This window comes from Tarenaya hassleriana, unplaced genomic scaffold (genome assembly GCF_000463585.1).
Source record: "Tarenaya hassleriana unplaced genomic scaffold, ASM46358v1 Cleome20, whole genome shotgun sequence".
NCBI classification, from domain to species: domain Eukaryota; kingdom Viridiplantae; phylum Streptophyta; class Magnoliopsida; order Brassicales; family Cleomaceae; genus Tarenaya; species Tarenaya hassleriana.
Genome location: NW_010965373.1, coordinates 231,520 through 243,443, shown reverse-complemented (window position 1 = coordinate 243,443; position 11,924 = coordinate 231,520). Strand labels below are relative to the sequence as shown.

The following is an 11,924-nucleotide window of genomic DNA, read 5'->3' as shown; positions in this document are numbered from 1 at the left end:
AGCAGGAATATCAGAGCCTATGGCTATTGTCTGAAGAGGAGGAATTGGTCGGGTCAGCTCACTTGAGGATGCAACTGCTTCACTGATCAAAGATGGAATCTGCGAGAGGCTGTGGCCGCGACCTCGGAATTGAGCAGGTGGCTCACTTCTCTGCTTTTCCAGCTCTGCAGAAACCTTGAAATCAATAGAGCTTTTCAGACAACTACAAACAGTAACAGAACACAAGGAATGTCTGAACTTCATGCTTCTGGTTAATTTTGATGTCCTACTGTATCATCCAGGGGAAGGAGATTACTCGAGAGTCGAGACGCATCTAACAAGTAGCAATTCGAAAACATAACTAGTTACTGTTCAGAGTTAAGATGTTCTCTCCAGTTGTAGCAGCAGATTACTGTTAAAACACATTCAAAACAGCAATTTTTTGTAGGCCTTTACCATATTAGACACCGGAGCTGGTCTGAACTCAAATTCACTAGACTTCTTCTCCTCAAATGTATTCAGGTGTACTGTTCTTCCCGGGTAGCAACTCGAACTAACAGAACCATGCACCGGTTGAGGCTTGAACAAGGAACCGGTAGTAGGGGACGGTTCTGCCTGAAAGTCGAGGAAAGTTTACGTATTCAAACTTTGTCAGAAGCAACAGGAGAAAACACGAGAAAGATCATTACTTCGCTATAGCAGAGTTAACCCCCCATTACTTAAGAAACTATATCGGAAGTGTTTCCTTTCCTCTCTAACCATCCTAACGGGCTAAGCAAGCATATATAAACACTTGCTCTCACCGATTGAATCGAGACTCTGTCCCGTTATCCATACAACCTACAAAAACCGATAATGAAACACGAAAAACGAAAAAGCAAGAGAACCACCAACCAAAGGGAAGATCCGAAACATGGAGATAGGAAAACGATGAAGAACGGGGACGTATAAATCAATACATCATCGATAGTACACAGGAAAAAGGAGGTTTATTCCAGAGAACAATCTAAACGGACACAAAAGCTCCAATGCAGAGTATAGTAATGGCAGGAATCAGAATCTGAGCAAAGGTCCCCTTACATGAGCAACAAATCATGTATTTTAATGTTTGCAAATTAGAAAGAAACCGAATACGGAAGCAGAATTTCAATATTTTTCCTTGTGTCTAAACAAAAGGAATCTTTACCAAATTATAGAACCCAATTAAGAAACCCTAGAAATTCTCCACTAAATCTACTGGGGTGACAAGACAGGGACGACAAGATACGAGAATGCCCCGGCTTGAGATCGAAGCACAGAGAAACTCGTAAAAGTTTATTACATAACTCAGCAATGGAATAAACTGTCAGGAAATAATCTGTTTGGCTGCCGAGAAAATGCACTGAATCAAATCCCAAAAGTCATTACAACTGCAGAACCCTACAGATCTTAGGATTTCAATCAGAAAACCTAAACCCTCAAATAAAGTCAAACATTCGATTCTCATCAAATACTTTCACCGGGAAAAAACAAAAGGTAAGGTACGATCTCAAAGCACTGACCTTGATGTTGGAGAGGAGAACAGGAGACTCCAGAAACGACGTCGGACTCAGTCCAGGAGGAATCGTGATGCAAGTCGACCTCGAGATCGGAAGCTTCGCCGGAGACATCAGCTTGTACCTTGCCCCTCCGCCTCCGCCGCCGCCGCCGGTGGTGGCGTCCGTCGCTCTCTGCCTCGTCTCCGGATCTCCCGCCGCCGAGCGGAAAACCTTGCCGGCGAAATTTTCCGGCTCCATAGCGAAAACCTAGAGGGGGAGAGGGTGAAATGGGAAGCTCCCAGCTATGGTGAAGAGTTGCTTTGCTTTGCTTTGTGTATGCGTGTGTGTGTGTGAAGATTGTCAGTAAACGGAGAAATAAGTTGACTTATTACATCCGATCTAAGAAGAAACCGGCATTTGTCGGCTTTCATTCATTTCTTCTATTCATCCTCTTCCTCCTTTCGGTCTTTATTTTTCATAAATCCCGAAATTAAATCTATTTTTCTATTTTACTACATATCTATCATAATCTTAAAATTCGATTTTGAAATTGAACCTCCACCAAACGACAAATCAATGGTATTATTATTTCCATATTTTATATAATTGAATTTTTTATTGCTACAATTTGATAAGTGCATCCAAATGAAAGGTGGGCCATATAGGTTTAGGCCCATAAATGATCAGACCAATATCGTATTGGGCCGAAAATACAAACTCGGCCCGTAATGGTTTTGTGACGTGGAGGGATGTCCATTTTGGTATTCTCCATCATCACATGTATGGTTGGAGCTTGGAATCTATCTTTTTGTCCGACACTTGTTAGTTGTCACGATTTTTTTTTTTTTTTTTTTGGGGTAATAGTTGTCACGAATTTTAGAGAAATTAATTAGAAAAAGGGAAAGAAAAGTAAATACAAAAGTGACGATTTGGGTATTCTTCTCTTCACGTCTTCCATTTCTATTTGTTCTCTTGGTTTGAGGCTCTTCAATCTATACATTTTTATTGAAAAATTATTTTAAAATTGAATTTTTTTTTTCGACAAAACATAAATTCCGAAATGTAACAGCAATATTATGAAAGTACAAAAAAAAAACAGCAATATTTATGAAATTTAGCAAACGAACAAAAATCGGGTTTTTTAATATATATTGAGATATTGAATAATTAGATTTTCCCTTATCAAATTTTATGTTGCCATCTCTTAGTTTTGCATAAAAAAAAAGATATATAAATTTGAGTTGATTTGACTAAAGTTCCGGTTGATTTCAATATCTTATTTATTACAACTATATTTAGGCCCAATAACTATTAATTGATATAAGAAATCGATAATATTATATGTAGCTATGGTGTTAGTTTTTGAAACCAAGGAAAATTTGGTAACCAAATTTAACACTGAAAAATATAAACGAAGAAACTGTCTATTAATTTATTTTGAATTCACATGCATAGGATGCATGCATGCATGCATTGGATGAAACGCATGCAAAGACTCAAGTGGCCAAAGCCCTTTAGATGTGAATTAACGTGATTGAAGAAGATATCACATTCACATGCATATCTCCTTGTTTCTTTTATACGTTTAAAAAGAGAAGCAAAAATTAAAATTTAAAAAATGCATACATATATACATACTTATACATATATATATATACATGTTTATATATATATACACAGATACATATATCATGTACGTTAGCTGATATATATATATATATGTATGTGGTGGGTGTGTATCTTATATACATATATAAATAGCGTCAAATACAATATAGTTTTTTTAAAATTTTAATTTTAATTGGGTGTTGACATAAAATATATTTTTTACGTGTATTTCTATTATTTTATTCAAAGTAAATCTCTAGCTTCATCTATACAGTCCACGTGGCATAGAATCATTCCTCCTGCTAAAATTGACGGTCTGGATTTCATCTCTCTCTCTCTCTCTCTCTCTCTCTCTCTCTCTCTCTCTCTCTCTCCCCTCTCCCCACACGCGCCGAAAGTTTGACTTTTATATATTAACGCGGCGGAACAAACAACACCTACATATATATATATATATTATATGATGTAATTTCTCCCTATTTATTTTGGGTTTATAAATTTAAATATATATTTCTAATTCTTAAAAAATGGATTAATTATGAGAGAAATATATTATTTCAATAGAATTAGGAATACAGTAATTTTTCAGATTTTATAACTCTAATTTCTCCCTAAAATTACGTTTACGTGAGTAGAATAATTATAATTATAATGATAATATTGTACATAAATCAATTAGAATAAAAAACACGTAACGCGTCCGCTTATAAATTAAACTCAACTGGAACCTTTCCGCTTCTTTTTCCTTCAAACTCATCGCTGCTTCGCGACGCTGCTTCTTTTTTCACGGCAAAGCAAGAGCAAGAGGCGATTCCTGCTTCTCCTTCTCGCCGATTCGATCCTGTTTCATGGTATGTTCTTCCATCTTTCAATGGGTTTTGCTTAATTCTCGTTATTTGGTGTTCGAATCTCACGAATTCTCCGGAATTGCAGCGATCTTGAGGGATTTGTCCTCTTTTTGGTCGAATTGTCTCCAGTAATTAGGGTTTATACGCTTGTCGCTTTGATTTGATCGTCTATGCACGAAGATTTGATCGACCCATTACAAGAAAATGAATTTCGAACTTGATTCCAGTATACCCTTGTCGTGGATTTGGTTTCTGTGTCGTGAAGATTGATCTTCTTCGCTAGTTATCTGGTATATTTTGTTTGTTCGTTCAACCGATCTGTACTGTTGTTGTCCATGTTTGCACATATCAACCAATCTGTGCGATTTTTTAAATGTTTTTGTTAATGTGTATAATCAACCTGTGTTTTGTGAATTTCGATTTGGAGATTGATCAAGGTTTCACTGTTTTCCCCTGCAGATGATTTGTGTGAGCTCTGAACCGCCAGATAATGATTCCGAGCACTTTATCGAGGTTGATCCGACTGGCAGATACGGTCGGTACGGTGAACTGCTTGGGGCCGGTGCCGTGAAGAAGGTGTACAGGGCATTTGACCAAGAGGAAGGCATAGAAGTGGCATGGAACCAAGTCAAGCTGCGAAATTTCTCGAACGATCCAGCCATGGTCGAGCGGCTATACTCAGAGGTCAGGCTGCTGAAGACACTGGAGAACAAGAACATCATAGCCTTGTACAAGGTTTGGAGAGACGAGAACCGAAACACCTTGAATTTCATCACGGAGGTCTGCACCTCGGGGAATCTGAGGGAGTACCGGAAGAAACACGGGCATGTCTCGATGAAAGCGTTGAAGAAATGGTCGAAGCAGATCTTGAAGGGCTTGAATTATCTCCACACTCATGACCCCTGCATCATCCACAGGGACCTCAACTGCAGCAACGTTTTCGTCAATGGCAACACCGGACAGGTCAGGAAAAGCTCCTGCATTTCCGAGCTTGATAGCAGCATGTAAACGAACCCGAGTCTTTTGTTGGGTGCTGATCAAAGTTTGTGTCTTGATAATGAAACCACCAGGTCAAGATTGGTGATCTGGGTCTGGCTGCGATCGTGGGGAAGAGCCATTCAGCGCACTCGATCCTCGGGACGCCCGAGTTCATGGCTCCCGAGCTATATGAGGAGAACTACACCGAGATGGTGGACATATACTCGTTCGGGATGTGCGTGTTGGAGCTAGTGACACGAGAGATCCCTTACAGCGAGTGCGATAGCATAGCAAAGATATACAGGAAGGTGTCGAACGGGGTAAAGCCCTCGACGATGAGCAAGATCAAGGATCCAGAGGCGAAGGCCTTCATCGAGAAGTGCATTGCTTCCCAGCCGGAAGCGAGACCTTCGGCAGCTGAGCTATTGTTTGATCCGTTCTTTGACGGAATTGTTGATGTAGAAGATGATGATGACGACGAGGACGAGGAAAACAGAGAGACTAACTAAGGATAACACTCTTTTCCTCTTCATTGTTTTGTGTGTGTGTACATAGAAGTTTCCTATTCAATGTATTTCTTCTTCATTTTTTTTGGGAAATAAAAGCTGCAATTTGTATATGTATCATTACATGAGTGCATATATATACGTGTGTGTGTGTGTGTGTGTGAGACAGAGTGTGGTTTCAGGTTTCGGTCCATGTTTGTATTCGATTAACACAACCATTTGTATTGAATTCGGTTCTTTTTTTCAGGTTTTATTGATAAATATATTCATTTTATAAACAAAATTTGTTATTTTTCATTTGGTTAGTGTTTGGTTTTTTCAATCTTAAAAAATTACACCAAAAGATTTTAAATTGAATTCATTTTAAATATAGTATATTACTTGGTTTAGATTAATTCAAAGTAGTAACCAAATTGACCCGGAAAACCAACGCCTTTGAATGGTTTTTTTTCGTTAACCAGGAGGTTCACCTTGACCTTCGGCCCAACCTACATCCCCTAGGCCCGGGAGCAGCCTCTAGAGGCCCGGCGATAAGGGCCCAGAGAGCAACACCCTCTCAACCGAGAAATACCCCTCCCTCCTCATCACCTGATTTCGAACTGGCGACCGGGGCACAGAGCACCCTTTCGCCACTCGACCACCCACTGATGGGTACTTTGAATGGTTTTGATTATAAATGCATCGTTTTGTATAAGCAAACCGTCTCAAAGGCCGCAACAAAAGACACGGACTAGGAAGTCATGGTTTTTGTAGTTTGCACATAAGAATCACGTCATCAAAATGTTTTATACAAATGCATACGTCTACTTTTTAATTCTTATCATCATCTCTCTTTAAGACTTCTTTACAAGGCGTGTCAATTTTTTTTTAAAAAAAACTTTATATATTTATTTATCCCATTTTTTTAGTCTAAAACACCTGTAAATATTTAAGTTTTTATTGCTTGTTATTCGGCGGTCGAAGTTTAGAAAAATTCCGTGGGTGGAAGGAAAATGTGATAAAACAAAATCGATGTAAAAATAAATTCTTATACATTAGAAATAAAAAAAAGGGAAAATATTTTCCTAAAGGCAAAGTCAATGTCATGAATGTGTGTATATACAAATTTGAGGCTTTATGTGAAGGTTGTCAAATTTGTTGGGGGAAGACATTGATGGATGGGAGGGACTCGGTCCCTTTGGCTTTGGTGTGGACATGGTTGGTCGCCACACCAAACTTTGTGTGTTCCTTTCTTTTATAATTTTATTTTCCTTATATATACATATAGATATTGTCCACTATTGGTAAACCCCATAAAATATTTAAATGTGAAAGTATTATACAATTATTTTTGTATTTTTAATATATATATGTATATGCGTGTGTGTGGAAAAAGTTTTCCAACCATTGATATAAGCCTGTTTGAAAATTTTATTTTGTCACACTGTTGGTTCATTATGCAAAGAACAATGGCTAATATGAATAGTAGGGGGATTTTCGAATTTAGGTTTGGTAATTCTTCTAGAAAAAAAATTATATAGATGTATATATAGTTTTATATTGTATTTAATTCAATTCGAATTAGATAATTCTTAATTTATAAAAAATATAACCTTTTAAATTTTTACATATTTTTATATTTATATAATCCATTTAATTTTTATTTTTGCATTTTATTTGAGTATAATATAAGTATTTTTTTATTTACCTGCATTCAATTTTATACAGTATTATCCTTCTTGACTTGACACACAACATTCACATATACATAAAATATAGCTATTAGCTATATGTAAATTCAGACACCTTTATAATTACGATAACATGTAATCTCCTAATCAATTTTGCTTTTCTGGTCTATATATATATATAAAAAGATAGATAATATATTCTTTTATTTCTCTTCTTCTACCTTAAGATATTTAGGTGTGAAAAAGAGTTGTTGAACAAAAACTATACTCTAAAAAAATAATCAAAGAGAGATTGTTTTTACAAGTTACAAACCCTACAAGCATTTTAGGGAGAAATAATTAAGATGGGTAATTTTACTTGAAAACGTAGACGGTTATTTGGGGTCAGATATATAAAAGTGAATAATTTAATATATTTTGCAAATAATTTATATAAAATATGAATACTAAACTAGTAAATATATTGCAATTAAACTTAAAGTAGATAGTTTACACCAATCATATATTATCTATTTTTATTTCTAGAAAATTGTAAGCATATGTCAACATAGAATGTAGTTATAACAAAAATATAAAATATTGACTTTGCAACGTATCCATATCATTAACATTGAATATTAGTCATAGTGAAAAATGTAAAATGCTTATCAGTCACATTTCACCAAACATATGATATAAATAACCAAAATTTGTAATCTACACAAGTAATGAATGCAACAATATATATACACACGGAATTGGTCTGATTTTATTAGGTTACATGCGAATTCCTATGTTAGTTGTAATAATAATTAAATAAGCTAATAATGTATTTTAGATTTTTTTCTAAAATTTCAAAATGATGGGGGGGGGGGGTCATCGTCATCATCCATAATCTGTCAATTCGTGCTTGAGGTCTCCAAAAAAAGATTCTAAACGCCATAAAAATGCAAAGCTCTAATCTTTCCTCCTATTATTATATGTGACTGTTGTTCTTCTTTCTTTTACCATCTTTGGTTGAGAAAGAGAATCCATTTCAATGGTTTAAGCAAAGAAATTTCGGAATAAATTAAGAAATCATTACAGAAAATAAAAAGGAAAGATTTTAATAAGCTTAGAGAGAGAGAGAGAGAGAGAGAGGATGCCATATAGAATGAACAGAACATCCTCTGTTTCTTTTGTTATTGTTTCTTTTTCCAGATCTTAGGCTCTCCGCATTTCCTCATCTGGGTCATCTCCAAAATGGTGAATTTTTCACTACTACTTATTCTGTTCTTTGCCTCTTAGATGTTCCTCCTCCCTCCAGATGCTTCCATATTTTCTTTTCTGTTTCATTCATCGCGTCTCCCGTTTGATTGTTTTAGGAGTGTCTGAATTTCTATATTGTTTTTCTCTGATTGGATGATCCTGTCCTGTGCCAGATTTGAAGATCACCCAACTCCTATTTGATCGAGACAAGGATTGGATTCTGTCTAGATTTTCAGACACAAAAGTATGTTTCCGCCTTTTTTTTGTTTAATTTTTCATCGATTTTTCAATTTCATGTTGCTCTCATTCTTCTGGGTTCAATTCTTCGATACTCATCGAACCTTTGTGATGTCCAATCTCATCGCTTTAAGCTGGATAAATCTGGATAAGAGGCAGCTAAGAAATTAGCTCTTCGATCTCAGAATTCTGGATTTCGAGTTTCCCGATCGTTGAATCCATTGGTTCCAATATTAGATCCACTGGGCAATCTCATTACACACTGATCCTGTCCTGAGATCGGATTCATGCCTCGATTGCGCGATTTCGCTCATGAATTGTTGATTTTGCAGGAAAAAAAGAAAAGGGAGATGGAATCGGATCTGGGTAAGCTCTTCGTCGGTGGGATTTCGTGGGATACAGACGAAGAACGACTAAGAGGGTACTTCAGCAAGTACGGAGAAGTGGTTGAAGCTGTGATCATGAGAGATCGTGCCACGGGACGAGCCCGTGGCTTCGGATTCATCGTCTTCGCAGATCCTTGTGTTGCAGAGAGAGTGATCATGGAGAAACACATGATCGATGGTCGCACGGTTAGTAAAGTTCTTCATCTTTCTCCCAGAATCATCTGGGTTTTATGGCGAATGGTCATATGATGAACTTTGGAATTTGCTTGCTCCCCCTTAGCTGCATTTGCTTTGCATGATATGATAATGATATCAGAAGCTTCTGATTTGATTTCTGGTGGATTTGGACTGGGGAATGTTACAATGTAATGTTAGAACTGAATTAGCAGAAAACGGTGAACTGTTCTTTCGGGTTTTCCAGGTCGAGGCCAAGAAAGCGGTTCCACGGGATGACCAACAAGGCCTGAAACAGCACGCAAGTCCCGTACACCATATGTCACCACCAGGACATGGCGGTGGCCGGACAAAAAAGATCTTTGTCGGAGGTTTACCTTCGAGCATTACGGAGGCCGAGTTCAAGAACTACTTTAATCAGTTCGGTTCGATCTCTGACGTTGTGGTGATGTATGATCACAATACTCAGAGGCCACGAGGCTTTGGATTCATCACTTACGATTCCGAGGATTCCGTCGATAGAGTTCTCCACAAAACTTTTCACGAACTCAACGGGAAAATGGTCGAGGTGAAAAGGGCGGTGCCGAAAGAGCTGTCTCCATCCCCAGCTCCTTCTAACCGAAGCCCTGTTCTTGGATACGGTAACTATGGCGGTCCGAATAGGGCTTCTGCTAATATCTACTTGAATAGTTTTTCTCCTGGTTACAATGTGAATTCGGTTGGTCGGTTTAGTCCTATTGGTAGCGGTAGAACTGCGTTTTCTGGTTTTGGGCTCGATATGAACCTTGATCTGAGTTTGAATCATCCAAGCTATGATGGAACAACTCCCACATTTGGAAACAGTCCCGGATATGGCCGGATTCTGAGCAACCCTTACTACAATGGTGCTGCCTCGCCTAACCGTTACAACACTCCAATCGGATATAACAGAATCGACCCTCCTGCTTATAGCTCGGGGAATAGAGACTTGTGGGCAAATAGAACTGACTCTACTGCCTCGGGTGGCTCAGGATGGAGCCTCGGTGGTGTTTCCATTGGAAACAACAGAGGGAGCTGGGGACTTTCATCTGTTCCCAACGGTAATAACGGGCATCCGAGAAATTTCGGGACGGGTTCTGGACTTTCGGTGTCTTCGTTCTCAGGAACAAACGGTCTCGAGGGTTCCATAGGAGAACTGTATAGAGGCGGCTCAGTTTACAACGATCCGACATGGCAGCAACCACCACTTCCTCCTCAGTCTTCTGACGAGCTAGACGGCTTGTCTTCTCGTCCTTTCAGCTACACTATTGGCAATGTAGGCTTAGACCCATCTTCCAATGGCTCAGAAGGTTACACTGGAAGTTACAGCGTTGGAGATAGACAAACACATAGAGGTACATTGAGAAAACTCAAAGACACAGAACATCTGATGTAACTTGTTCCTGATCGTGTCCCTTTTACTTCCATTACTGTTCCTGTATTGATGAATACAAGAATCATTTCCGACCCTTTATGATGATCTATGTTTCCAGGAATCGCGACATAGGTGATAAAAAAGAAACTGATTATCAAATGGCGATGAGATCTGAAGATGAGCAGCCATTGCCATTGCAGCCTTTAAGGAGTTCTTCGTAAGTTCTGCGGAATTCTGTTTTTTTTTTCTTCTTTCATTAGCACAAACAAAAGACAGGTTTTTTAGATCTTTGTTTCTCGGAGAAACATCAAGAATAGATCTTAGCGAGATAAAAAAAAAAAAAAAACACTACAGTGTGGATGATTGGTGAAGATTTTGTTCATCAGCAGCTTCTTTACAATAACCAGATGGTAGAATCTCGATCCATTCTCTTTCGGATACCTTTTTTTTTTCCTTGAATCGATTGAAATTATCCAGATTGAGATTCATGATGTTGTTGTCATGTGTATTCTGTTTTTTTTTTTTAATTTCACAAAAAAAATTCTCTTTTGATAAGTTGAATGGTTCATGAGGAAAGAATTTGAATCTGTGATGTTATCTATTAGTGTGAGAGAAAAACAGTGTTAAGATGTTTGCTTTGGTAATTTTACTTTGATCTTAGAGTTTGTCAATAAATAAATAAAATACTGTTATTGTTTATTCTTTTTCTTATTTTTCTCTCTTATTTCTTTTTTTTACGATTAGTACTGGTCCTCCTTCAATAATCATATATGCATGTGGAACGATTTGTTAATTGAATTTTGAAGTACCCTGAAAAGAAATTAATGGAGCACACATCCAATAATAAAGGGCCTCTATGGATGTACAAAAATACTTTATAAAATCATATTTTTTTTAATTGATTTACGGATTATGTTAAGGTGAATAAGTGTCATTTTTTTGGTTTGGGATGTCAGGAAAAATGTTAAATAATATATGTTAGACCATAACAAGTGTGAAAAACATTATGAAAAGCATTACAGATTTGGGCCGACAAAAAGTGGGCATTTTTGGGCCTCAATGGGCCCCACATGCTAGTCGGGTGATACATGTACAAGATATTAGATAGTTTTCATTTTTTTGATTTGAATCACTTTTTTTTTTTTTACCTGTGAAGTAAATTTGAAGAAAGAAAATTTCAATGGGCCCTTTCTAAATAAATTATAAAATATATTTTTTTAATTGTTCCAGAGTCAATGAGCCCATTTGATTTTAATAAGCAATGGCCCAAATAAAGCCCATTTTCCGTCAGATCACTGGGTTCTCGATCTTTTGTTTCCCTTTCCCTTAAAATAAATTCTGAAGCAAATTTCAAATTTCAAACGGTCAAATAAGTAGTCGCTCCGGCATCAGAAGAGCTCC

General features: G+C 37.3%; 3 protein-coding genes across 3 annotated transcripts in view; 2 read left to right on the top strand and 1 right to left on the bottom strand.

Annotated features, from left to right (window-relative positions):
- LOC104813446 (probable WRKY transcription factor 20) overlaps positions 1–1,969 on the bottom strand; it is a 4,290-nt gene extending 2,321 nt beyond the window's left edge. The window contains exons 1-3 of the mRNA XM_010541021.1: positions 1,521–1,969; positions 436–594; positions 9–174 (exon numbers count right to left, since the gene is read on the bottom strand). Of these exons, the coding sequence (XP_010539323.1) occupies positions 9–174; positions 436–594; positions 1,521–1,754 (559 nt within the window). The 5' untranslated portion in view covers positions 1,755–1,969. The remainder of the gene's footprint in view (positions 1–8; positions 175–435; positions 595–1,520) is intronic.
- A 1,873-nt stretch (positions 1,970–3,842) lies between these two features.
- On the top strand, positions 3,843–5,678 carry LOC104813443 (probable serine/threonine-protein kinase WNK11). The gene is made up of 3 exons (XM_010541019.1): positions 3,843–3,955; positions 4,412–4,915; positions 5,023–5,678. The coding sequence occupies exons 1-3, from the start codon at positions 3,953–3,955 to the stop codon at positions 5,437–5,439; spliced, it is 924 nt and encodes a 307-aa protein (XP_010539321.1). The 5' UTR covers positions 3,843–3,952; the 3' UTR covers positions 5,440–5,678.
- Positions 5,679–8,243: 2,565 nt separating this feature from the next.
- Positions 8,244–11,108, top strand: LOC104813442 (heterogeneous nuclear ribonucleoprotein 1-like). Its single transcript, XM_010541017.2, has 5 exons — positions 8,244–8,330; positions 8,507–8,577; positions 8,903–9,142; positions 9,378–10,503; positions 10,642–11,108. Exons 3-5 carry the CDS (start codon positions 8,921–8,923, stop codon positions 10,653–10,655), a joined length of 1,362 nt encoding a protein of 453 aa, XP_010539319.1. The 5' UTR covers positions 8,244–8,330; positions 8,507–8,577; positions 8,903–8,920; the 3' UTR covers positions 10,656–11,108.
- Positions 11,109–11,924: the final 816 nt, after the last annotated feature.